Consider the following 25,026-nt stretch of genomic DNA (forward strand, 5'->3'; position numbering starts at 1 on the left):
TCTTATGTTGGTTATCCTTTCTTTTTTTTCTTTTTTTTGCTTGTGGTGAGAAGGCCAAAGAGACTTGTTCAAAAAGTTGCATGCACTTATCTGACTACACCCTTCTGCCTTTTTTCAGTATTAAAAATAATACTCACAAACATCCACTGAGACTATAATTCATAGCCAATATGTCCCTGTTTTCCTGCTCAGCTGAGTAGTGTAGCACATTTTTAGAAAATGTCCAAACAAAACTGGGAAAATGTATGATCTGATCTGCTTTTGAAATCAAATTTTCCTCCCCTTTTTTTTTTCAAATCACGTGTGAATCTCTTTTGGCCTTTGCAGAGAACAAAGAGAAGAGAAAGCATCAATCTGAGTTTTACTAAGCCTGTTTTTGTTTTTTTTTATTCCCTTGCACACTCTGCTCTAAAGGAACCTGACAGACAAACAGCTATTTTGTGCACACTTTAGAACATTTCAAATGATTAAAGACTGTAAAAACAAACTTGTAATAATAGTCTGACTTTTTTTTTTGTTAAGTTATATACTTTTTTTTTTTTAGAGACTGGATGTTTATCCAATGAAGGAATGCATAATATCACATTTATTCTCTGATTTTCTTTTAATGTTCAGTTTTACGCCAGGAACCTTGTTTACTTCAACGGAACATTAAATAAAAATGTTTTTTTGATGACAAGATGTTGCTTGGCGTTTCATCATTAGCATTTGCTTTCTGCACAATCCTCTGAAATCCTTCTTCATATAAAACCTGATCAGAGATATGACTGGTAACATTTGAGTTTCAACTTCAATTTCTTTTATGAATAGACATGAGTTTAAAATGAATAACAGAAATGTTTTAGGGCCAACTTAGGTTGAATAATTCACACTGCATTGAGAAAAGCAAAGGAAATTTCACTAATTTGTCTCTGCGGCTTGACCTGAGTTCAGATGACAAGCTTCTCCTTTCTTTTTAGCCTCTGGCAGAGGCCTTGTTTGCCTTCACGCTGGTTTCAGCCCAGTAAATACAAAAACACCGCACAGCACAAACAGAGCTGGAAATGGAAGATGAGAATGGAAGTCTGTGTGATCTTGTCTTTCCTTAAGGGTTTAATCCTGAACAAATGCTGGGAATGGACACATAGTGTTCGCTATGCTATTTACTGAGTACAGCACAAAGAGACATGAAGCTGCACTCTTCATTTAGCTAAACAAATCATCAGTTAAGGCCTCTGCCATCTAACCAAAGTGAAGCATTAATGTGCATTTCATTTACAGTACAGTTATTCTAGAGCCGATCCACAAACCTTGACAGCAGCATCAGGCTGGAGATGCAAAAACCCATTTTCTGCTTTTTAGTCCTCAAACTAAAGCATCAATCCAAATACACTCTCACAACCAACATATACAGTGGCCCCAAAAAGTATTTAGAAACTCAAGTCAACAAAAATCGTCATTGCTTAAGATACAAAATGTCAAAACCCAAGAATGACGTTATGATATTTTGCATTAAAGGATGCACTTTCTAAAATGAAATGATATTTAGTTAGCTATTTTTGTTCTCTAAGCACAGACATTCATTCACTTTTCCAAACACGTTTTGTGGCCACATACAATGCCCACACACTCTTGCTAACCTTGTAGTCAATGAATAGTCTAAAAAACAACATCGACACAAGAAAGAGAATATCAACAATGAATGAAAGATTAATAAAAACAAACAGAGCCACCATGATGTTTAGCCTCCAATCTCTGTCCTGATTTATCTCGCTCATCTACTCCAGCATCCTTCTATCGCGTTAATGGTTCTAGCATGCTGCTTGGCCTGGTTCTAAGTTAAATTTAAAATGTAAATTTATGCATTTAGCATATGCGACTTAGTGCATTCAGGCTATCAATTTTTACCTATCATGTGTTCGCCTGGAATCGAACCCCCAACCTTGCGCTTGATAACGCAACGCTCTACCAGTTGAGCTACAGGAACACTAAAAAATAAATAATGTGGAATCAGTCACACAGAATAAGGGTGACGCACGAGGAACAAAAAGATGGAAAGGATGGATTTCAGACCACATCATGATCAGACCTCTACCATAAAGGCCACTAGCACAAATCAAGTCTCCTTGTCTCTGTTTAGCTCTCTCTGTCCTACTATTGTCTCTCCTCTGTTCCCCGGATTCTATCTAAGCAGGCTGGCAAAGCCTAGCGTTCTGAGCAGAACTTTCCATCGAGGCCATTTCGCTGAAATGTTTGAGCAGGTTTTGTGGATCTCAACCATTATCTAGCTGAACAGGTTGGGATGCTGGGCCGGCCAGCTGTGTGACACACTCCAGACGTCTCCACCCTTCTCATCAGACACGGGGTCCAAGTTAGTGTCAAACACTACACACACACACACTCACACACACAAAGAAATTCCAAAAATCATCTGAACAGGGAAAAAGTGCTTCAGTAAGATGAAGAAATCTGACCCGTGTCCCATATTGGAATAATTAGTTACTTTGCCTCGATGGTCTGTTGGTTCATTAATTATTATCAATTGCCTGTATGGAGACATACGCTGGATACAGAGTCCAGAGCCTGAGCACTGATTAGCCACTGGGTCAGATACTATTCCTACCTTATACTGATTATAAATGAACATTTATTACAGATTTTGTCCATTATGCACAACAAAGAAAATGATGTGTGTGTAAACACAAAATGCATGCAAACACTTATATTATGGAAGTACAAAATGCTATTTTGGATGCGATTAATCGCGATTAATCGATTTGACAGCCCTATTACAAAAACATTATTTATCCTACAAAAATTAAGTAAGGTAGCAAAATCAAAGAATAAAATCATGTGTCATGGTTTCCACAGAAATATTAACTGTTTTCAGCATTGTTAATAATAAGAAACTTTTCTTTAGTTCCAAATCATTATATTAGAATGATTTCTGAAGGATCATTGAAGACTGGAGTAATATATGCCAAAAAAAAAAAAAAAGCATTGTAATCACACAAATAAATGACATTTTACAATATATTTAAAACAGTCGTTATATTTTACACGGTTACTGTTTTTATTGCGTTCTGATTAAGCCTAAGAGCATAAGAAACTTCTCCTAAAAAACCCTTTAAAAAAACTACCAACCTTAGGAATTAATAGGATTTCCAAAAACAGGGCAATTTTTCAAAGCCATAAGGGAATTTTTTTCCTTAACCAGAGCTTGATTGACCTTAGAAATTTAATATATTCTAAGATTTTTCTTTAATATCTTTTATATGCATAAATGCCTTAAAAACTACAATAGTCTGAGTCACAGATAATAAGTTTGACCCATTGCATTGTGTTTCCTAATGGATTATTTCCTTTAGATCCTTTTTTGTTTTGATTTGAGAGCAGAAGGTGGTAGTTGGCATTGTTTTCCTGTAGCTCTTATTATTCTTCCAGATTCACAGATGTTTCAAGGAATCCCGCTCCTTCCTTTATTCTGGCTAAGACTTCACTCTTCAGAGCAGCACGAATGCAAGCGTGTTCCTTTAGCCGTACTTCAGCGCGCTGACCTGAGGTGCTCAAAACATTTCCTGTCTTTAATTCATACTGTGAACCTCCAAGAAATATTAAGAGAGAAAATAAGTGGTTTCAAAGGCGTGTTATTAAAATACAAATGCACAATATGCTGCTTTGTGTGGCTCTCTGCGAAGACACTTAACAGAAATGTTTTACGGAAAAGGGATTAATCAGAGACACTGCAGGAATTTCCACTCACACTGAATGTGGTGTGGCCCAAAAAAGGAGAAAAGTTTGACTTTAAATCTGAGGCTACGTCATGAGAATAGACTCTGTTAAACCAATAGTAAAAATAATAATAATAATGGACACACTTTATTTGAAGGTCCATTTCTCGCTATTAACAAACCATTAATTATGACTTTTGCCGCAATAAACTTATAAGTTGCTTATTACATGTGTAATATGTGCTTTATAAGCACTAATAAACAGCTGATATGTTAATAATAGGCATGCTAATAAGTTTAATAGTTTAAGTTCTTTTTAAATTGTATTGATATATTTATTGATTGATTTATGTATTCATTAATTCATTCATTTGTATCCTGGGGGATACAGATGAGTGAGACGGCCCTATTTCTGACAAGAAGAAAAAAAAGGGGAAAAATTTGAAAACACTAAACCTTGAAAATATGTATTTCAGGTGACCTCAGGTCAAAGCCTTAAAGGAAATGTTTAATATCTTATGCATGTTACTCGTATGGGAGTTAAAAACTGCAAACTAGAGAACAAACACAATATTTTGCAAACTTCAAATTGTATATTTGAGTGCAATGGCTGGAAAATAACAAGAATTTTAAAAAAAACTAAAAAAATTAGGTATTTTAGTTTCTTGTTTTTAAAAATAAAATAAATGAAAAATAATGATAGCAGTATAAATAGTAAAAGGAACATTTTGGCTGTCAGTGAAGGGCTACTTAAGCATTACAGATTGGGTTATGGTTGTAAATGAGACAAAAGTTTGGGAAACACTATTTTATAGTATTAGATGATTACTAGTCAATAATGTACATTCTGCAGAGTTTATATTCTCTTGCTCTGTTCGCTATGAAACAGGACAAAGAGAAACAATCAGACTTCCACTCATTCTGTCTAAACTTCTCCTTTCTTAAATCAAGTATATTCGCTACTATACTCCTGTGTTTTGTTTAGAATAAGTGACTTTCATGTCTGAACCGGATCAGTCCTTGCCAGGTCAGAAGTGCCATGCCACGAGTGGTTATGACAGCAGAAATATATTACAAATCAGGAGCCTGAACCACACAGCACATAATGACAAGATCAAACATAAAAGACACGGAGAGGAGGGGGCGAAACCTCAGGGCCCATGTTTCTCTGTCTAATATTTCTAAACCGAAAGTTAAATAAATTCCTGAGAACAGTGAAGTGGAACCGCGTCAGTAGAGCAGATGGAAGGGATGGCAGCTGCAGCTGGAATGTGGTTTGGCTGAGAGGGACAGCAAGAGAAAGAAAGCAACGTCCTCACGCGCTTCAAAGTGTTCTTCATTTGTGTGTGTGTGTGTGTGTGTCGCATGGAGTCAAAAGAAAGCACTTAAAAAATTTAAAGGTAACAGCAACGACTCCACTTTGGATAAACCTACTGTTGTCAATAAACGAACCGTCTAGACTCCAGCACAAAATATTGGTCTCTGGGTACGTTTCGTGATGTATTCTAGACTATACAATGATAAATTCACAGAAATCATATTAGATGCCTATGTCCGCTTGCCAAATGTTTTCAGGCAGACAATATTTACAACTAAACTGACAGTAACACATATTAGTGCATCATATCATGATGAAAAATTACAGACAAAGTTTCCATCCGCCTAGAGTCACAGTGTTTTAAATGCAACCTCTGAATGGGGTTATGATTTACAAATTACCATCTGTAACACAAAACCTCAACTCACTTTGCTTTCAGTGTCTCCCTTTTTCTTTCCTGGGCTGCTGTTAGTTCAACTATCTCGGTGTCTGTAATATATCAGTCCTGAACACTTCACTCTCAGTTCCTCTCACACCTAATCTGAATTCGAATCATAGTGGGGTGAAACAGGGGATTTAATACTGTTCTGAGTGTGCTGATGTCACATTTTCAATTAAACTTTCTGTGGGTTGCATCCAGTAGGTGGTATGAGTGAGCCACTGAATCATTTATTCAACCCATTTGTTCAAAACAATGAAACAAGTCACTGCCTTTATGAGTCATTGAATCATTCATTAAACAAGACATTCAGAAATGCTAAACTATTTAGGAAAGAAGACAACTGCTGCATCCAATATGCATACTTTCCTACTAGAAAACAGATGACTTACTACTTTTGGCAAGATTTTATAGTGGGCATCCAGTGGACACTTTACTTATCTTCTAAGTTGAAAGATCAACGTGCTGCAACTTAGGAAAACACATGCAAATAGAAAAAGCACCAGCAAGTTCAAAAAACATTTTAATCGGTTTGACAACATGTGCTGCAAATACTCAAAATACAGAAATGCACTGCAAAAACTCGCAACACAACCCAATAAAGAAATGTGCTGCAGATATTTTTTCTATTTGCATATTTTTTCTCATACATTCATACAATATAAAACAGATTTTTTTTTTAGGGTCATAAAGTAATTTCTTGTTCAAAAGAAGCACCTATTTGGATGCAGCCTTGGTGCTTTAATGAGTCATTGAATCATTCACTCAAATAATTAGTTCAACAACTAAATGTATACGTATAAATGTATAAGTTACTCTGTTTAAATTTATTGTGTTTCATATCAAAGCAATACACTTGCAACCATGCTGTTGGTCTGAATATCATCATATGGCTGTGATTACCTGCGGTCTTATGCCTATGGCCAAATGACAGGTTTAATAATTGTTGCACTCTCAATCACACACACTCTCTTTTACACTTAATGTGACATATTTTCTCTTAGGGAATCCACAATTACACAAGTAATCTTGGCAGGCAACGTGGCATCACTGCCAGTGGGTATTTTGGGGCAGCACTCATACACAAGTGCTATGATGGCTTCATAAATCCGAATGCTGACGGACACTTTCCACAGGCAGGCCCCTGGCCCTTCATATACTGATTTGCTCCCTAACTCACTCATTTTTAAACATGTCTTTATGTGTTTGTATTTTTGATATAACCCTGATGTCTGGATTTAAACTCCACGGCAGGAGACTTGTGGTGAGCAGGAGTCACTTTACAACACATTAAGTGAGCCCAGTGCTCTTTAAGTGAGAAGAAGCGAGTCCAAAGACCAGAACTAGAGTTTGATAGAGGCCTTATCTCTAAATAAGTCTTCTGACAGCAAAACAATTTTTTTCAATTACACAGTCAGTCATCAAACAAAAGAGGTTAGTTCTCCAGGAAAAAAAAAAAAAAAAAAGTCGGGCCAGACTGCAACTTTTCCGCTTCTATCTTTGTTTTGCTCCTGGATATGATTGATTGGCCAACATAATTGAATCAACATTGAATCTTTGTGCACATGCACATCACATTACAAATAGGGCTCTTGCTCTCTGTCGTCTATCCAAAGCAATAAAAAGACAATAAAACAGAGAGATGTGCCTGGGAATCACTCTATGATGGTAATATATGTTTCTCTAGATCCTTTAACGTCCAGTGTAGTTCACTGAAACACTCCACTTTCCAGTCAACCAATTGCTAACCATCAAAGGTCCTATGAGGTCTCCTCCACCATAACAGATGGCTTAATCCAGGCCTGAAGATTAGACAAACTACTGGACTTATAAAAACTGACAGCATAACGTGAGTTTTTCCTCTTTGGAACGAAATAGCCATTCTTCAGAAGCTCTTTTACTGATATTCTGGAGGCTTTGCTTTTGACATTTGGGATTATAGAATCTCAGAGGTGCAGACTTTTTATTCAAGTACTGGGCTGATATTAAGGGTTAGTTCACCCCAAAATGAAAATTATGTCATTAATTACTCACCGTCATGTCGTTCCAAACACGTAAGACCTACATTCATCTTCGGAAACACAAATTAAGATATTTTTGATAAAATCGAAGAGCTATCTGACCCTCTATAGACAGCAACACCAATGAAATGTTCCCAGGTCCAGAAACGTAGTATATACATCAGTAAAACGGTCCGTGTGGCATCAGTGGCTCAACTTCAGTTTTGTGATGCTACGAGAATACTTTTTTGCGCAAAGAGAACAAAAATAACATAATTTACTCAATCATTCTTCTCCACGGAGTTACGTCTTCCGACATTTTAGAGAGTATTACAATGCATACGCACACTTTCCCCCAAGCATAAACAACGCTTATTATGCAGATTACGTTCATGCGCACATTTTCACCCTTGAACGTAAACAACACTGATTATGTCCAATACCTTCTTGGGTACTTTCCAAAATGGCGGAAGACGTAACTCCGTGGAGAAGAATGTTTGAGTAAATTATTTTTGTTTTCTTTGCGCAAAAAAGTATTCTTGTAGCATCGCAAAACTGAAGTTGAGCCACTGCTGTCACATGGACTGTTTTACTGATGTATTTACTACATTTCTGGACCTGAGAATATTTCAGTCACGTTTCTGTCTATGAGAGGTTAGATAGCTCTCCTATTTCATAAAAAAATATCTTAATTTGTGTTCTGAAGATGAACAGGTTCTTCTGGTTTAAGAACGACATGAGGGTGAGTAAACAGGGTATATGGAATTAAACAAGTTACATTTGATTATGAAGTAATTAGTAATATTTTTCGACTACATTTTTAAAGAATTAACAAACGATATATTAAATCTCATAAACAATCATATACACATATTAATAACTAATTCATAATAATAACTTTTCATGCTTTATCAAAAAGCAGCATTACACTTAAGAGTACATACAGTAATGTACATGTAATAAAAGTACTGTGGTAATAGAGTTTCTGCTCACAACAGACACTTGAAATGTTAATATCATTTGTAGAAAGGGCTGTTGAGTAACTTTGAGGAATCTGAATGAGGGATAAGATGGCCTACCTGGTCTGTTATGTGCTGTAGACTTATAATAATGCTGTTGGTGGAAGGATACATGACCTCACTCTAGTGTAGGCGCTACTGTCTGGAGCTTGATTGGCCAAATGTAAACATTTTAGCACTAAACCTTGCCAAAGGTGAAATCAGACTTGAGACCTCCAGCAGTGCAGTCGAAAGAACCTCAAAGCAGGGCTGCTTTTGCACTTTTAAAGCCAGAAGTGTAAGAAAGAATTACTGGCGTTCACAACACTCACAGAAAAGCATTAATCATTAGATGGATTTCTTTACCGTGAAGGGTAAAAAATGAAAATGAGCCAACAAATCATAGTTTATGCATTAACAAGCGCCCTAAAGTGAATCTGATGAAGTTAAATAAGACCGGCCTGTTAGGAGCAGTAAGTAAAAACAGACAGGTTATCCACAACCTGGGACAGACAAGTAAAAACACACTAGTGATTTACTGCTACTTTTAAGCACACCAGTATTACACAATATGATGGGTTCCATATTAAATTCCAACAGAGATTGGCTATTGAAACTTCCAACCATGAAATTTCAGGCAATTTTGTGCGTTCAACTTACCGGCATGTCACCAAGAGCACAACATCAGACAGTCATAGAGAAATAAATACTACAATTACTTCACAAGTCAAGATTATTTACACAAAATAAAGAATCTGTTACCATGTGTGCCAATCATATGACCCGTAGGACCACCAGACTGTTTTCATCCCTTCCTTTCATTCCACAGGAACACAGAAAAGGGACTGTCTCAGAGAAACATGCGGTTTTTCAATGGTACTGCCTCTTCTGCTTGAGGAAATCTTACACCCTCTGTATGTTGATACAATGTGATTAGTTTATCATTGAAGCCTGTTGCTACAGCGCTCTATATCTATACTGTAGTAGTCAATCTGGTAGTCTTTATGTGTGCATGTATGTGTGGAGTGAATGACAGAATGCTCCAGGAATCCCACTGAGCACACCCGGGCCAACGGGATGTCACATTGGACTACACTGAAAGCCACAGATCTGCTAAAGATGAATGAAGCCACTAATTCATGCTTTGGCCTCCCATGTCCTACTGACTTTAAGAGCAAAGGACTTTTTCCTTTCAGTGTAGGGTCTTTTATTTTCCATCACCACTAAATCAATACTTGAGGGCCAGAAGACGGATGGTCATGGTCACGTCAGAATTCATGTGGTAGATCTAACATTATGGAATTTAGACAGCATTATTAATTTCCTTTTTATTGATGAGGAAAGCACTGCCGCACATCCCATGTCTGGAAAACAAAGGTGGGGAAAGAGGAGACAGCAAAATTGGGGATGAGATGTCAGAGCTCTGTCAAATTTAGAGATTGAAAACGATGGATGGATTTGAGAGAGTGGACAGCCCAGCCAAATTTAAATCGTGCGCAGCAGATTTTACAGCCAGGACCGTCATCTGTCCAGAGCAGAAAAATGGAATTCAAAAGTTTGAAGTCAGAGCCATTTTATCATTATATCTCTGCTTAATTCTCTCAACTGTGTGTTAATGAAATTTAGCCTAAAATATCTGGCTTAATCAGCTGGTTGGTCAGCTCTCAGCAGCAGCCACAATGTAAGAAATAACTGTAACTTGTCACTGGGACAGTATCCTCGAAAGGTAAAACTGTGTATCTACCCTGAATAGTGCACACAAGTAATATTTAAAGGGGTCTTGATTGGCCTTTGTTTTTTATTTTGTACGCATGGTTCTCTGAGGTGTACTTATAAAGTCAATATATTTTAACATCAAAATATTTCCAAATTTAGAAGTAATCCTTTATTTTTGACCCCCACATTGGAACGCTCTGTTTGAATAGGCCTGGTGGATAATAGACTCTGTCTCTGAAGTAAATGCACACTGCTAAGATATAATTCATATTGCTGCGGTAATTTAGGTTGAAAACACATTTATACTCAGTACATAACAATAGTGACCATATAACAAAAATTGTGAATACATTAAGAATATGATTTCAGTTTACATTTTTTGTTTGTATGTTTAGCATTTGTATTGAGATTTTTCATATTTTTCATAGATTTTTCAACATTTTGTACAGTGTGAATATTAGTCAGCGTTCTGAGATGAACTCTGAGGACTGCGCATGAGTACTGGCTGATCTATAATAAGCTTTTTATAACGCTATTTAAGCAAAAACTATTTAAGTTTGTCAGATTTTTTTTGGTGATTTCAAATTTAATCATAAGCTTAGTGAACAGTTTTGGAGAATTTGATGCTTCCCCATACAAAGAGATAGGAATTTCACTTGCATGCCCGAGAGGCATTTCAAAGATGGCCGCCGAGTGACATGACTTGTCTTAAACATAGACAGTAAAAGAAATGGACACAGCGACCCCATTGGAACTCAATTGAGACAAGTGAAGCCCATTTTTAGCGTTTTCTAGCACTTCCGTTTCTGACGCGCAGACTCAAACTAAGCTTGATGACGTCAGCAACCTGTCTGACAGATGTAAATCTTCTAAGTGGCTGTGCGTGCAAACTGCCATCGTTAATCTTGCATAGACGGCGAGCTTGAGCGGGGAGTTCTTTGGCGTAATTGAGCAGGAGTAAGTATTCTGATTAATTATTTTGTATAGTATTTTAAAATGTAACGCCAATACACCGTATTAAGTTAATTGCCTGCGAGCTTCTCCTCCTGTCTGTACGGTAATGCGACAGAGAGTCAAGTGGTTATGACGCAATCGTTAGCCTATTTTTTACAAAAACTGTTTCTACGGGGCCATAATGTAACATAGAGGGGAAATGGAGCCCTTTATACATCGTCGTGTATCTTTAGAAATAAATAATGGACAAACGGAGTCTTTAAACGCCTCAGATGTAAAGTTATTCCCTGTCAAAGTGACGCCAAAATGAATGGGAGGTCAATGGGATGCTAACGCAAGTGAAGTTCTGCTACAAGATGGCGGCACGCGGCTGACTTCAACTTCCGGTCGACTTCCTTGCAGGCTGGTCTTAAAAGGACTTTGTTAATATGCATTGAGGGTACTGCTCCAGTGAAATTATTATTTATTTTTTTTCCAGATTGTGCAGGGTTGATGCATGCACAGTATATATTTTTGTAATGCTGTAAATTATTAGAACATTTCAGTATAGTTATAGCGCAAGTTGTTACAACCAACCAAAACTTATTAAAAGAACAATTTAGTGAATAAGTGGGACTTTGAGCTGCAATAATGGCATTAAAAGGTCACAAATAGCTTGTGAGCTGTTTCTGCACTGTGACCAATAGGAACTTCCAAGATACATATCCAGCTACTCAGAAGAACTATGCTATTTATCTAGAAAGTATAAACCGTGGTTATTCTGACAGTTCCTGTATTTTAAACACTTGGAGGGAAATTATTATGACAGTTGTAGAGGATTATTGCAAAAAATGACACGCATTACCACAGACATTTCTAATCAACTTGATACTTAACATAAATAGTGTTTCAGATCCAGATAGAGTCTTATTATAGTTTAAGAAGGATTTGGAAATGGACTGCAGCCAAGCAAATTGCTTTTCAGACCAATGTCACGCTCAACCGAAGCTTCAAAACTGGCTAAATATGCCATCAATAACTAGAGAATATGTGGTACAAAGAAATCCCGCATTTCACCCCCCATTAAGATGCATTTACCGTAGAACTCTAATGAAAACGTTCCTTCGGTTTATACACAGCACGATGTGCTAAATGTGTCTCTAGAGTGAAATACAGATTCTGAAATCATCACTAAACCCTGACCCTTTGTGCACTTTCCGCAAAGCATCCTCCGACCTACAACTGCTTTGGCTCCGTTCCCCCTGCCGATACGGCAAATCAATCAGACTGATAACGAGAGCAGGGTGTGAGAGCAGGCCAAATGTAGTGACGTTTGAGGAACTCGACACCTTATGAAACCACCATTGCAGTCTCATAATGATCTCATGGAGGACAGTGTGATGAGCCCACAGAGAGGCAGTCTGAGCACTGAGCCATGCACGAGAGATGGGGAAAAGAAAGAATGAAAGACGGTAGTTAATGAGACCTGGACTGATGGCCTATGCAGAAATGTACAGATAAGTGCCTGGTTTGGTGAAAAGAGTGAAAGGAATCTGGAAAACAGAACATAGAGATCTTAAACAGTCAATCATTACTGTATCACCACAAAAGGCAACACAGATTCAAAAACAAACACTGCTAGATATTAAAAATGCACTGGCAATATTTTTTGATATATAAAAATGCAGAAAGGCTGAATATCAATCATATCTGACTGCTACAGCAGAACAGGAGATCAAAGATGGAAAACTGAAGAACTTTGTTAGCGATTTATTAACCCAAACACATTCTGTATGTATGAGATGAATCACATTTTTACACATAAACATAATAACAAACATTCTGCACAAAAATGATGTGAATGTCGGTGCTCGTAGCCTCGTGGGCAAGTGTGCCAAACCTGTTGCGCTACAGGCGTTCCCAATTCGAATCCTGACTCAAGGACCTTTCCTGATTCCTACCCCTCTCTTTCCTGCATCCTTTCCTGTCTGCTCTCCATTATCCTGCCATAATAAAAGCAAAATAAAACGTATTTTCACCATTTAAATTAGATGCCATTTAAACCTTGTACCATAGATGCTTGGCAATGTTTGTCTGCAAACATTTTTGATTATATAAATGATTTCTCTCTCTCTATTTCTGATTGTAAATTGACTGATGTGTATGTTGCTTCCCGTTTCCTGTTTTTTTTTGTTTGTTCACAAACTAATTTGATGACATTTAACTTGGTCTAAATCTGACTAAAATTAATATATGACAAAATGTTGATATTTACAGGATATTTTTGTCAAAAAACAAGGCAAATTTAACTGCCTCAGACCTCAGCAACTTGCTAAGTTATTTTTGTATTATGCATTGAGATCAAAATATTTGCAGTATTTCCAGCTCTGGATATTTAGAAACCATTTTCTTTAAATTCCACAGATTTCTGCCTAAAATAATGCAAAAAAAACAATAATTTACTCAAATTGAATGACCTAAAATATACAAAAATGAATACAGCATTAAAAACTCAACAAAGGGGCCTAAAGTTGACTCATATCCTCCTTACTCTGAAAAGACCAGAATGGCTGGTCACCTGCACATGTTGTATTCTGGACACTGATCCTCAGCATACTGGTCCAAACCAGGCTTTCAGCTTCCCTAACCAGCAAAATAATTAGGCCTCAGTATTATATTGTGCAATTATAATATTGTGTCTGGAATATCCCTTCCTCATCCAAGAGAAAGGTGAAACTGGCAGGTGGGAGCATTTAGAGAAATCTTCAGGGGAAATATAGCATACTAAATTACAGGAATAGTATGGACAGCCAGTCATATAAGAACAATACAGTACAGGCACCGCAAAGCATCGTTGATGTATGATCGACACATACTTTCTTCAAATCATTTTGTACTTAATCCAAGAAGATCTTTCTGCTAGGCCTTCATGTCAACTTGGAATTATGCACCTCCTTCTCAAACGGCTCTGAAGACATATCTATGGTGAAAAACCTGCAATCCCTATGGTTACTGGACCTGCCCACTGTCCAAATCCAATCATTTGGATTCATCCACATCGGACGGGTGCGGAAACCATATGAAGATGCCATCTGAACACATGAATAAGCAAACACTTCAGTCACTACAGAATTCACACAGAAATGTAACGGGAAACGGTGAAATCGCAGAGGCCTGGAGATACATTCCTGTGGTGGGTCATATTTAACAAGAACTCACTGCTGGAAAAAGTATGAAAGAAAGTGAAAGAGAGAGAGAGAAAAAAGTATTCATAGACAAAATCTTGTCATTTCAAGTACAGCATTATAGTGTCAAACATCAACATTACAATGTATTTATGACCATTATCAGCAAATATTTACATACAGCAATGAATATGCAATAACAGTATGCAATATTACGTAAATGCGTTCTTGTGTATTCATTGGATTTAGTGTTGAATAGCAATAACTTGCATACAAACAGAGAAATTTGATTTAGTAAGAATCCAAACCTACATTAGTCAAAGTCCTCAGATCAATGGAAATATAGGATGATTTTGATATGCATTGATTGGAACATAAACCATTACATATAACTGCCATAAAAAGCACAGAAGACATCACTGCATGCACCTGGAAAATATACAATACATTTATAATTGCCTAATAATTTGCAATTTCAAAACAAGTGAAAAGGAATGCATACTGTAAATGCGCAAAAATGAAAATACTCTGTGGGCGTATATACAAAACCCAGCGTTTCCTTCCACATGTGCCACACACTTTCTGAAACTGCTGTGACCGAGGTTGGCTCTCAGCAGGACTTTACCACCCAGTTTTCAAGCTACGAACAGAGGACCAGACATCTGGGACCCCCTGGATGTTTCTCTAAAACAAACATAACAGACTAAATAGTCCAGATCGGAGAGTGCAGATTCAACCGGGAGAATGGAAATATTCATTTGGCATTTTTTTTGGCGAACATTTATTATTTCTAAATTTGTTCTTTTGTTCCATTTCTCTGTGTGAGAAAACCAGCCATCTATCGTCACACCCGAATGACTCACTCGAAGGATTTTTAAGCATTTTTTTCCTTTCAAAAAAATGACAGACATTGTCAAGACATTAAGTGTCTATGAATCTCCAGGCAAAAAAAGTTCCTATATCCAAAAGAAAGAAATTAACCTTTTCTCATTGATCTATTCTATGCTATTTAAGTAATTTTTTTTACCCTCGTTTATTTATATGCACAGCAGAGACTTGTTGTGCCAATCTGCCCGACTTATAAACTTTTCAAAAACGTATTTTTATGTAGGTGTTCCAAGTCAATAAAAGTATTAAAACACAAATCCAAAATCCTTGGTAACTCTATATAATTCCGTAGAGAGGGACGTGTAGAATCAGAGACAGATTGAAGACAGATACATGTAGCGAGAGAGAGGAAAGAGAGTGATTGACAGCAGGGAAAAGTGGGATCTAAAGATGGACAGATAAAGAAAAAACTGAGTTCCGCACGTTGTAGACATCAAGCGAGGGCATGTCGATGGGAATCTGTGTTCTACTGAGGTCTCGTTCCAGCAGTTTGAAAGGTCGAGTTAAACTGATGAGTGTTTACCTCTCCCTAAATAAGAAACACAGGCACCGAGACAAAACAAAGTAAAACACTATGAGAAATATACAAACTGAGAAGCAAACTGATCTGAGATAATAGAGAGTAATCAAGTTTTTTTTTAATCCCCCTCCTGAATAAAAATGATGACTGTGCCTTTAATAGAGTTCTTTAAATTAATTTAATCACTAAAAAAATGTTTGTCCTTATACCGCTGGACCTGTTAAATGATAATGCTTTAACCATGTGATATGAGTGTTTCTTTTGCAGATACATATGCCAAAAAAGGTTTATGCATCCTGCATACGCATGCGTTAACTAATCTAACCTGCACTGGTTAAACAGCAGTTTGTGTGTTAGAGAAGTGAGCAGTATGCTCCACAGCCTCCTTGACCGGTTTCAGAGAGTTCAGACAGGGCAACTCCTCTTGTCTTGTGCACGCTCTCCCACAAGCCTGGAGACTGCAGGATTTTCTCCACCAGCTCCTCGAATGCACACTGAACACCATCTCTCGTCTTAGCACTGGCCTCTGCAAAAAGAGAAAATATACTTAAAATAGAAGTCTATTGACCCGTTATATATGCCTTTACTATCAAATTAATGCAGCCTTGCTGAATTATTTCTTTCTAAACAAATACAAAACCAGAAAAGAATGGTAAGAATAGTGTGCTGTAAAACCATAAGAAACACTTAGTCTTGAATATTAAATGTCAGGAGAACGTAGAAGCGAATAGGAAACATTAAATCTGAAAAAAAAGGCATTGGTTTCGAGCACACGGGCCGCAGCCATGGTGTCCATCTGCAGATTTCATTTGGTGTGAGGGCTTCACGGCTAATTCAGACAGATTGCTGCTTACATACCCACTCATGAGGCGTGTCACATGACTTACAAACCAAACCCACAGCGCAGAGGAATGCAGGACGTCACCCACAAATACATACACAGGACTGTTACGATTACACAAGCTCAAAAAAGAGAAATAAATCAGAGCCATTGTAAAGTCTGACTTGAATTAACTGTCATAATAAATGAACGCTCAATTTATACAAATAATCCATCCCTCAATTAAATAGCATAACCTTTGTTTTTTTAGCAAATGGGCACAAGTATTTAAAAATAGTAGCATGTGAGTATTACAGCAGTTGAATAAACTAGCTTTAAGTCAAATGTCTGATTTTTCCATGTGTGAAGATGATGAATCTTGAATTGAAATGTGGGAAATGTAAAATGTCAGTGCATTCCTATTTAAAGCTTGTATTAGTGAATAATGAGTTCTCCAAAAATGCATTACTGGATGAAGGGAGCATCTTAGTGACTACTCACCTATGAAAAGCATGGAATGCTTTCTAGCGAACTTCAGACCCTCTTCCCGCTCTAGCTCACGGTCGTCCTACGCAAACAGAGAAAAACAGCACAGGATCAGACATAGTTTTCATTAGTTATGAATAGAGAACCAGTTTTCCATGTCTACATCAGCACTATATACTTAATAATCCAAAATAAATACTATTTTTTGCAGATACATATAGAGCAGTGTAGAGATGAAGCTGAAAAAGCTATGTCAGGTCTATGTCAGGCCTTGGAAATTGGGTCCAGGCAGGGGTTTTAAAGACTAAAGGAAATATGTGATAAAGAGTGCAAAGGCTCTGCTGGACTTAAAAAATACACATTAAGTGCATTAAATGTAACTTACTTTATCGATTTTATTTGCAACGAGCATTTTGACAAGATCATTTCTTGTACAGTATGTATCCAGCTCACTCAACCAGTTGTCCAGCTTAGCAAACGTCTCTCGCCTGGTGACATCATACACTAAGAAGACATTAAACAAATACATTTTAAATTAGACTAAAGACAACTAGACTTCTCAAATTAGCCTAAATCCGACAAATACAACTAAAAATATAACATTTGGTGTTTCATACACTATTCCAGTGTATATTCGTGCTAGATACACAAACAATATTCTAAAGCTGTAAAGCTTTTTCATGTTTTTTAATAGTATTGAAGTGAAAAACCAGTTTATGTTCGCTTACCCAGAATGACACCCTGAGCTCCTCTGTAGTAACTGGGTGTTAAAGTTCGAAAACGTTCCTGACCTGCAGTGTCCTTTAGAAACGAAAGAAAATCAAGGGAAACAGTGTTGAACAAAATGTATACAATGAATATTTTGAATAATAAAGACGTTACAAAAGAGCTGCCTGCCTTCCGGGAAATAGGACGGAACAACACTGCCATCTTGTGTTATATCAGCGAAACACAGTCAAACGTTTATATTAGCGTTATAAAAACGTATGTAATTTACCAACTAAGACATAATTTCCCTGGAAACTAAATCATAAATTGTTAACCGTCGCACAACATAAATCTGCGCCACTCCAAACTTGAAATTGACTGCTCACCCAGATTGCTAGCTTTGCTTTGTTTCCATCCACAGCCAGGGTTTTCACCTTGAAATCTACACCTTATTGGAAATAAATGATGTGTTTAGTACATATAGAGCATTACGTCAGCTTTCATTGTTTTAAATGTATATTTAATCATTTAGCAGACGCTTTTACACGAATCGATTTTCAAATGATAACAATGGATGCAATCAGACCAGCTGAAGAGTAACAAGATACTGTGACAAGTTCTGGTTAGTCTGAGTCTACATCCTCAAAAGAGGGTTTTGGGAGGTTTACACTGGGTACATATATGGTTACAAAATTAGTCCCCTAAAAAATGGTTACAACAGACAAAAATGTAAATAATCAGGTGGAATATTCAAAGAAGATTCACAAGCACTTATGGAAATACAGTCTAGATGTTTTATGAGGGTTATGATAAAACCATTCATATATAGCGAGACAGATTTAATTTTTGATGGACCCAGATATTTGTCAGGCAACAAGCCCAGAGCGACTAAAGTTAGAAAGAGCAGAATTTATAGCTGAATGGGGAATTGTGGGTTTATTACGTAGAGATAAAAAGAAAACAGGACGACTCAAGCACCTGTGTCTCATCACTCAGCAAAGCCACATCACTTACAAACATAAGTGATTTACATTCATAAAAGAAAAATGAAAGTATGTGTGAAGATGACAGGGGAATAAATCTCTCAGCACTCTGTGAATGAAAGATCAGGAGGCATGAAGTACTCCTGAATTTCAACACCGCACTGACAGATTTACCAGAGGAAGCCAAAGAAGGAGATCTGGACTTGTTTGGTTTGGATTGGGGGGCTCTGAACAGAAAACGACGGTCACATCAACACACGTCAACCTAAATGGCAAAGTAACAGCCACTGCTTTGAACAGCCAATGAGCTTCCGCAACATACAGTATAAGGTAAAGTAACACCTTTATTTTAAGGACCAGCTCTCACTATGAACAGTTGCCTATAACATATTGGCTGTTATTTCCTATATAAAGTGCCTTCATCTGCATTACCATATTTTTATATCTAGTAGTTCATAGTTAGTTAATAGTGAGAATTGGTCCCCAAACTAAAGTGTGACATTATACATTGATAATTCCTGTAAAGACTCTAGTGAAGAAGTGCAGATGTTAAACAGGATTTGACATGGCTAAATATACTTTTCAGAATGTCAAATTTCACTTATAGGTAAAATATTTCAACAATGCAAGTAAAGCTGTTTTTCAAGTAAGACCAGCACTAGAGAAGCATGTGTGATTTACGTCAGTGTGTCCTGTGATGGTTAGGTTTCTGTGTTCATTACATCATAAAGGCACATAATTAAACAAACTTAAAACGGTCATATGATGCTGCTAAAAAGAACATTATTTTGTGTATTTGGTGTAATGAAATGTGTTTATGCGGTTTAAGGTTTAAAAAACACATTATTTTCCACATACTTACTGTGCATTATTGTTTCACCTTATGCCCCGTCTTCTGAAACGCATCGATTTTAACAAAGCTCATCGGTCTGAAAAGCCCTTTTTTTTTTAGCCCATTTTAACGGAACAGAACATTCACACTGCATGCGGTAAAAGATGAGAACAGAAAAGGTTATAAATAGAAAGGTGCGAAAAGATTTAATATCTTGCGCATGAGCACAGAGAGAGTTGTGAGTGCACAAGACACAGGTTGAGCAAGAGGAGACTGCGGCACTGCAGACGGAGTACGTGTGAACCTTGGGCAAAAAATATATTGGGCAAAACATATAACACCTGAGGCACTGCTACAGTGAGCTTTATGACCAATGCAATTTTATTTTTTATAATAATTTTTTGCCATATGTCTAAATTTTGTTTTACATCTTTACTTACTGATTATTTTGACTTAAGTCTGTTCAAGAGGCATGTTACAACTTTTTGATAAAGCTCTCATTGGTTTTCTTTTGGAAATATGTTTCAAATTTATACTGAATGCATTTATGACTGTAAAGCATGCCTGTGTGTATCAAAATCGTGATTAAAATCGAAATCGCAAAATTGATCAAAAAATCTTGATAATTTTTAGTCCATATTGCACAGCCCTATTATAAACGTGATATAAACATGATTTCTAGTCATGTCCTCTTTTGTAAGACCAAACAAAGTAGTTTTGCTGTATGCAATCTTCCCACATAGTGACATAGACTGGGGGAGTTGTAGCACTCCGAAGAGAAAGGGACAAATTTAAATCACATCATGACCCATTTAAAAACCAATAAACTTCTCATGCTCACACAACAAGTAATCTGCGATCCGTAAACAAGTTATAATCCATATACAGAGATAGATAACAATCAAAGATTGTTAATCAGTATATAATACTGTATTTCGTAATATACTATATATAAAAGCCTGTTTTAACCTGTCAGATGATGAGAATACTGCTGTTTATAACTGGTTTTACATATTTCGGACCTCTAACAACATTACCTTAGTCATATTATTATTTTACAGACTTACCAATTGTTGCACCAATTTCTGGATCAAATGTATCATCTGTAAATCTCAAAAGAAGACTAAGAAAGAGACAAGGGGAAAGAAAGGTGAATCAGAGATTTTTCTTTCTTACTAGCAAATTGACACATAAACACGCATCTGCAAAACTGTTATTTGTGGTATTGTGTGAGAATACTGGATTCACAAACATTCAGTGGTTCCTATCTCTAAAGCGAGGTCGGGTTGCTTTTATATAAGCAGCTGTTTTGTTGTTGTTCTATCAGATGACATCTGTAAACTTCAACATCTGTATCTCATACCTGGATTTGCCCACTCCACTTTCTCCGATGATCAGTATTTTCAGAGTGGTCAAAATATCCTCATTCATGTTTTCCGAAATATGCCACTATGAGCAAAAATACTGTCGATATGAATAAGAATATAGAAAATGAAAAAGCAAAACTCCTATTCGAGGGCCAAACGTTTCTCTCTTCTTCTTCGGTCAAATCTATGGATGGTGGTAATATCTGAAACCCGCGACTCTGCCATCTAGCGGAGCTTTATAATAATCGTGGTATAGTATAATTGTCTGTCTTTATGCTAGACGCACAAACAAAAAAAACATTAAAAGACATTTCTATACAATACATTTAAAAAATCATTATAAAAAACAACTCTGATTAGGCCATATTGACTAGTGATGCGAAAAGTAACAGATACCACGTGACAAAACCATCTTTAAAAAAAAGGTGAGAAATCTGAATAATCTGATTTATCTTCGTACGCATGAGGTCGCCAGTGCTCTGTGAGTCACTGAATTTAATAACGCTACGCTAGCAATTACTTGAAAGTGGGGTATGTTAGCCAGATTTAAAGGGAACTTTCCATCTTTTTAATAAGACTCTTTGGCTAGATTTATGTGAAACAAAATCTGAACAAAATTCAGTCCCTGTTAATAGTTAGTGTGTAATATAATCAGTAAACTGCTGGAGTGAAACATAAGAGGGTCATTGTGATTGCAGATCATTATCTCGCAAAATAAATGTTGTCAGTTATGGGCTATCGCCCACTCTAATCATACACAAACTGGAACACACAAGCATTTTTTTAAAGCAGTTTAATTATTTCTATGTACAGTCTTTTTGTTGCCAAGTTGACAACAGTCATCAGCAAAATAAAACAGAGTAATATCTATAAGGTGCAAAACAAACAATTATGTCTTTTCTCCCACCCTCAATGCAAAACGGCATTTAAAGCAAAGTTTTTCACATTCCACATTCCTTTACTTTTGCAAAGTGAGGCTGAGAGCAGACTCAATCTAAAAGTTTTATTTAACCTTGTCAATTCAGTAAATCACTTTGACTACAGAATAAGCAGCTGTGCAGAAAGACTGAAGCATCTCATCTACTTTGAGCTGGAGACAAAGGTGAATTAATGTTGTCCTTTACAAATATACTGATAACCAAACATTCATCCAGTGCTGACTTTTACAAAATGACTGGACCAAAAAAAAAAAAAAAAAAGGAAGATCTGAACCAAGCAGAAAATAATTATATTTACACAGCACCCTGCGTGTAGCGTAGCTCGAAAATGTGTCAAAAGCTAAACTTCACTGCACAATAAACAAAGAGTTATAAATGTGCCTTGAACATTAATACAAAAGTCAGTCTAAATTAAGCACCAAGAGTTTAAGCATTGCTTAAAAACAACATTTTCAGTACATCAGGTGGCTGGACTTAGAGTTCAGATTTCGGCCTGAACTCTTCTTTTGTTCACTAACGGATTACTTAGCAAGCTCTTACACCTGCACATGCACAGCTTAAGACTGCAAACTATAATGAAGCTTCACATATGCCCGCTATGTTATGTGTGTTAGCATACAGTACATGTATAACTGTCAGTGTATGATGCATTGCAGTGTTCTGGTGTTTCAGCTGTTTCAGTGCAGTGGTGGCAGTGTGTTCGGCGGAGGGGAAGTGTAGCGGTACTTTCAGGCCCAGTTTCCAGAGCAGTCAGCCAGCAGAGGACCACACCCTGGCCTGAACTGCCCTGTTCCCCATGGGCTGCTCTCACCATAGCCAAAAGTTTGGCCAGACCACTGGATTGAAAATAATGGGCCAGACATCGTGGACGAGGAGGAGGAGGAGAGGCTGGTAAAATACTTTCATACAGATGACACTTTTTCTGTAAAGAGCAAGCTCTGAGTGAGCACATTCTGTAATGTACTTTTATCTTAAGATGTACAGTATATCCCAAAACTGCTCTCTACGACTAGTGTGAAGCCCGATGAAAGGCATAACTAAACATCAAAAGACAAACACAGAGTGGCTTATATTTATTTAAACATTTACAAATAAATACTTGATGATTTTGTCTTCCATTAAAGGACTCTTGTTGAAGAAAGAAACAGACTTTATAGACGTTTAAGTGATTACTGACTGAGACCAGTGAGCTTTGCGCATAATATATTTAGATTGAAAATTGTGGACCATAATCTGAGATGTTCTGTTTTCATGATAACATAAAATTAGAATAAAATTCTCTTTCCTCTAATGTTACACTACCATTAAAAAATGTTGGGTCTCTTATGCTCACCAAGGCTGCATTTATTTGATTAGAAATGGAGGAAAACAGTAACATTGTGAAATATTAGTGCAACTTAAAATAGCTGCTTTCTGTTTTAATATATTTTAATTCCAAAGCGGAATATTCTGCAGCCATTATTCCAGTCTTCAGTGTCACATGGTCATTCAGGAATTGACACTCAAGAAACATCTGTTGTTATTATTATAAATGTTGAAAACAGTTGTGCTGCTGAATATTTTTGTGGAAACCATGCTACACTTTTTTGGGGATTCCTTAAAGGGACACTTCACCCCAAAATGAACATTTTGTCATTAATAATAATCCCTTCCCCCATGTCATTTCAAACTCATAAAAGCTTTGTTCGTTTTCAGAACACAATTTGAGATATTTTGGATGAAAACCGGGAGGCTTGTGACTGTCCCATTTACTGCCAAGTAAATAACACTGTCAAGGTCTAGAAAAGTATGAAAGACATCGTCAGAATAGTCCATCTGCCATCAGTAATTCAACCGTAACGTTATGAAGTGACAAGAATATGTTTTGTACGCGAATAAAACAAAAAATAACGACAACAATTTGTCTCCTCTGTGTCTTTCCTGTGTCAGCCGAGCCACAAGGATGCACTGTTTGCTTTCAAATCAAAACGTAAATATACGTAGAAAACAAATCACAGAGGACACAATTTGTTTGATAAAGTCGTTATTTTAGTTTTATTCGCGCACAAAAAATATTCTTGTCGCTTCATAACGTTACGGTTGAACCACTGATGACAGGTGGACTATTCTGACGATGTCTTTCATACTTTTCTGGACCTTGACAGTGTTATTTACTTGGCAGTCTATGGTACAGTCACAAGCCTCCTGGTTTTAATCCAAAATATCTTAAATTGTGTTCCAAAGATGACTGAAGCTTTAATGAGTTTGGAATGACGTGGGGTAAGTGATTAATGACAAAATGTTCATTCTGGGGTGGAATGAACAAAGCTCAAAAGAACAGCATTAATTTGCTGTCACTTTAGATCAATTTCATGCATCCTTGCTAAACAAAAGTATCAATTCCCCCAAAAAATTATACTGACCCCAAATTATTGAATGGTAGTGTATATAAATTTGGTTTTGTGACATTACTGTTGGCCTCTATTTGACAAATTCCTTGAGATTTCCTCATTTGTAAGTCACTTTAGTCAGATCATGATCCAGGGATAGTGCTATAATGATATTCAGCACCGGGCACCGGACTCAGCCAAAGTCTTCCAGAATCAATTCTGGAAAATATTGTGTCTATGGTTCAGTCAATTAAATTTCAACAACACTCATACATGGAGAAAATTAAATAAATAGATATAGCGAAAAATGAAAAGTTGGCGGAAAAGAACTTATGTGCCAGACTTCATCTCCCATTCCTGCAAAAAAAAAAAAAAAAAGCAACAGAATGAACACACAGGGAAAATATACACTGTAAACATCTTAAAGTAAATGCAACTTTAGGATCATGCTTTTACATAAGACCCAGCATATGTTACCTGCTCTTAATATCTAGTGTGATGAAGAAAATAAGTGTTATGTGGTTACTGACCTTGGCTTTCCTGAGGACGTGTCCTCGCACAGGTGAGGCTTTCTGTTGTGTCTGACGCCGCAACAGAGATGCACTGTTGACTGGTAGAGAGCAGGTCTCAGTGTCACTGGTGTCACAGCTGGAAATGGGTGAGTTGTCCACTGTTCGCCTCATTAGCACTGGAGACTAAAAACAAACGAGACACATTATGATACCTGCTTGTCTTTCATCACTAAAAAATGAAAGTGACATAGCCCTACAGTTAGTATTACATCATGTCTATGTTAGAGAAATTATTGCAGTTTTT

At 36.9% G+C, this 25,026-nt stretch overlaps 2 protein-coding genes across 7 annotated transcripts in view; both read right to left on the reverse strand.

Moving 5' to 3' along the window:
- Window positions 1-12,869: 12,869 nt before the first annotated feature.
- rab18a (RAB18A, member RAS oncogene family) lies at window positions 12,870-21,101 on the reverse strand. Of its 3 annotated transcripts, none has more exons than XM_052571485.1 (8): window positions 20,900-21,101; window positions 20,604-20,659; window positions 18,108-18,169; window positions 17,742-17,814; window positions 17,399-17,517; window positions 17,029-17,095; window positions 16,033-16,233; window positions 12,870-13,117 (listed from the first exon to the last, which is right to left on the reverse strand). In XM_052571485.1, the coding sequence occupies exons 1-7, from the start codon at window positions 20,965-20,967 to the stop codon at window positions 16,061-16,063; spliced, it is 618 nt and encodes a 205-aa protein (XP_052427445.1). In that variant the 5' UTR covers window positions 20,968-21,101; the 3' UTR covers window positions 12,870-13,117; window positions 16,033-16,060. The 3 variants fall into 3 exon arrangements, with proteins under 3 accessions (XP_052427445.1, XP_052427444.1, XP_052427443.1); XM_052571484.1 differs by lacking the exon at window positions 12,870-13,117 and adding an exon at window positions 14,398-15,716; XM_052571483.1 differs by lacking the exon at window positions 12,870-13,117 and having other exon boundaries at window positions 14,398-16,233.
- A 1,798-nt stretch (window positions 21,102-22,899) lies between these two features.
- LOC127969419 (actin filament-associated protein 1) overlaps window positions 22,900-25,026 on the reverse strand; it is a 46,016-nt gene continuing 43,889 nt past the window's right edge. For 2 of the 4 annotated variants that reach the window (XM_052571345.1, XM_052571344.1), the window contains exons 16-17: window positions 24,741-24,905; window positions 22,900-24,567 (exon numbers count right to left, since the gene is read on the reverse strand). In XM_052571345.1, the coding sequence (XP_052427305.1) occupies window positions 24,541-24,567; window positions 24,741-24,905 (192 nt within the window). In that variant the 3' untranslated portion in view covers window positions 22,900-24,540. The remainder of the gene's footprint in view (window positions 24,568-24,740; window positions 24,906-25,026) is intronic. The other 2 variants (XM_052571343.1, XM_052571342.1) reach the window with 1 other exon arrangement.

The sequence above is a fragment of the Carassius gibelio genome, chromosome B12 (assembly GCF_023724105.1).
Source record: "Carassius gibelio isolate Cgi1373 ecotype wild population from Czech Republic chromosome B12, carGib1.2-hapl.c, whole genome shotgun sequence".
NCBI lineage: Eukaryota > Metazoa > Chordata > Actinopteri > Cypriniformes > Cyprinidae > Carassius > Carassius gibelio.

What these genes read in the sequence shown, in the direction of transcription:
- rab18a (XM_052571485.1), bottom strand. Translation starts at nt 20,967, where the DNA reads ATGAATGAGGATATTTTGACCACTCTGAAAATACTGATCATCGGAGAA. An exon ending in AAGCAAAGCTAGCAATCTGG is followed by an intron (nt 17,815 to 18,107) that starts GTGAGCAGTCAA and finishes TCGTTTCTAAAG; the next exon opens with GACACTGCAGGTCAGGAACG. An exon ending in TTGCAAATAAAATCGATAAA is followed by an intron (nt 17,096 to 17,398) that starts GTAAGTTACATT and finishes CTGTTTGCGTAG; the next exon opens with GACGACCGTGAGCTAGAGCG.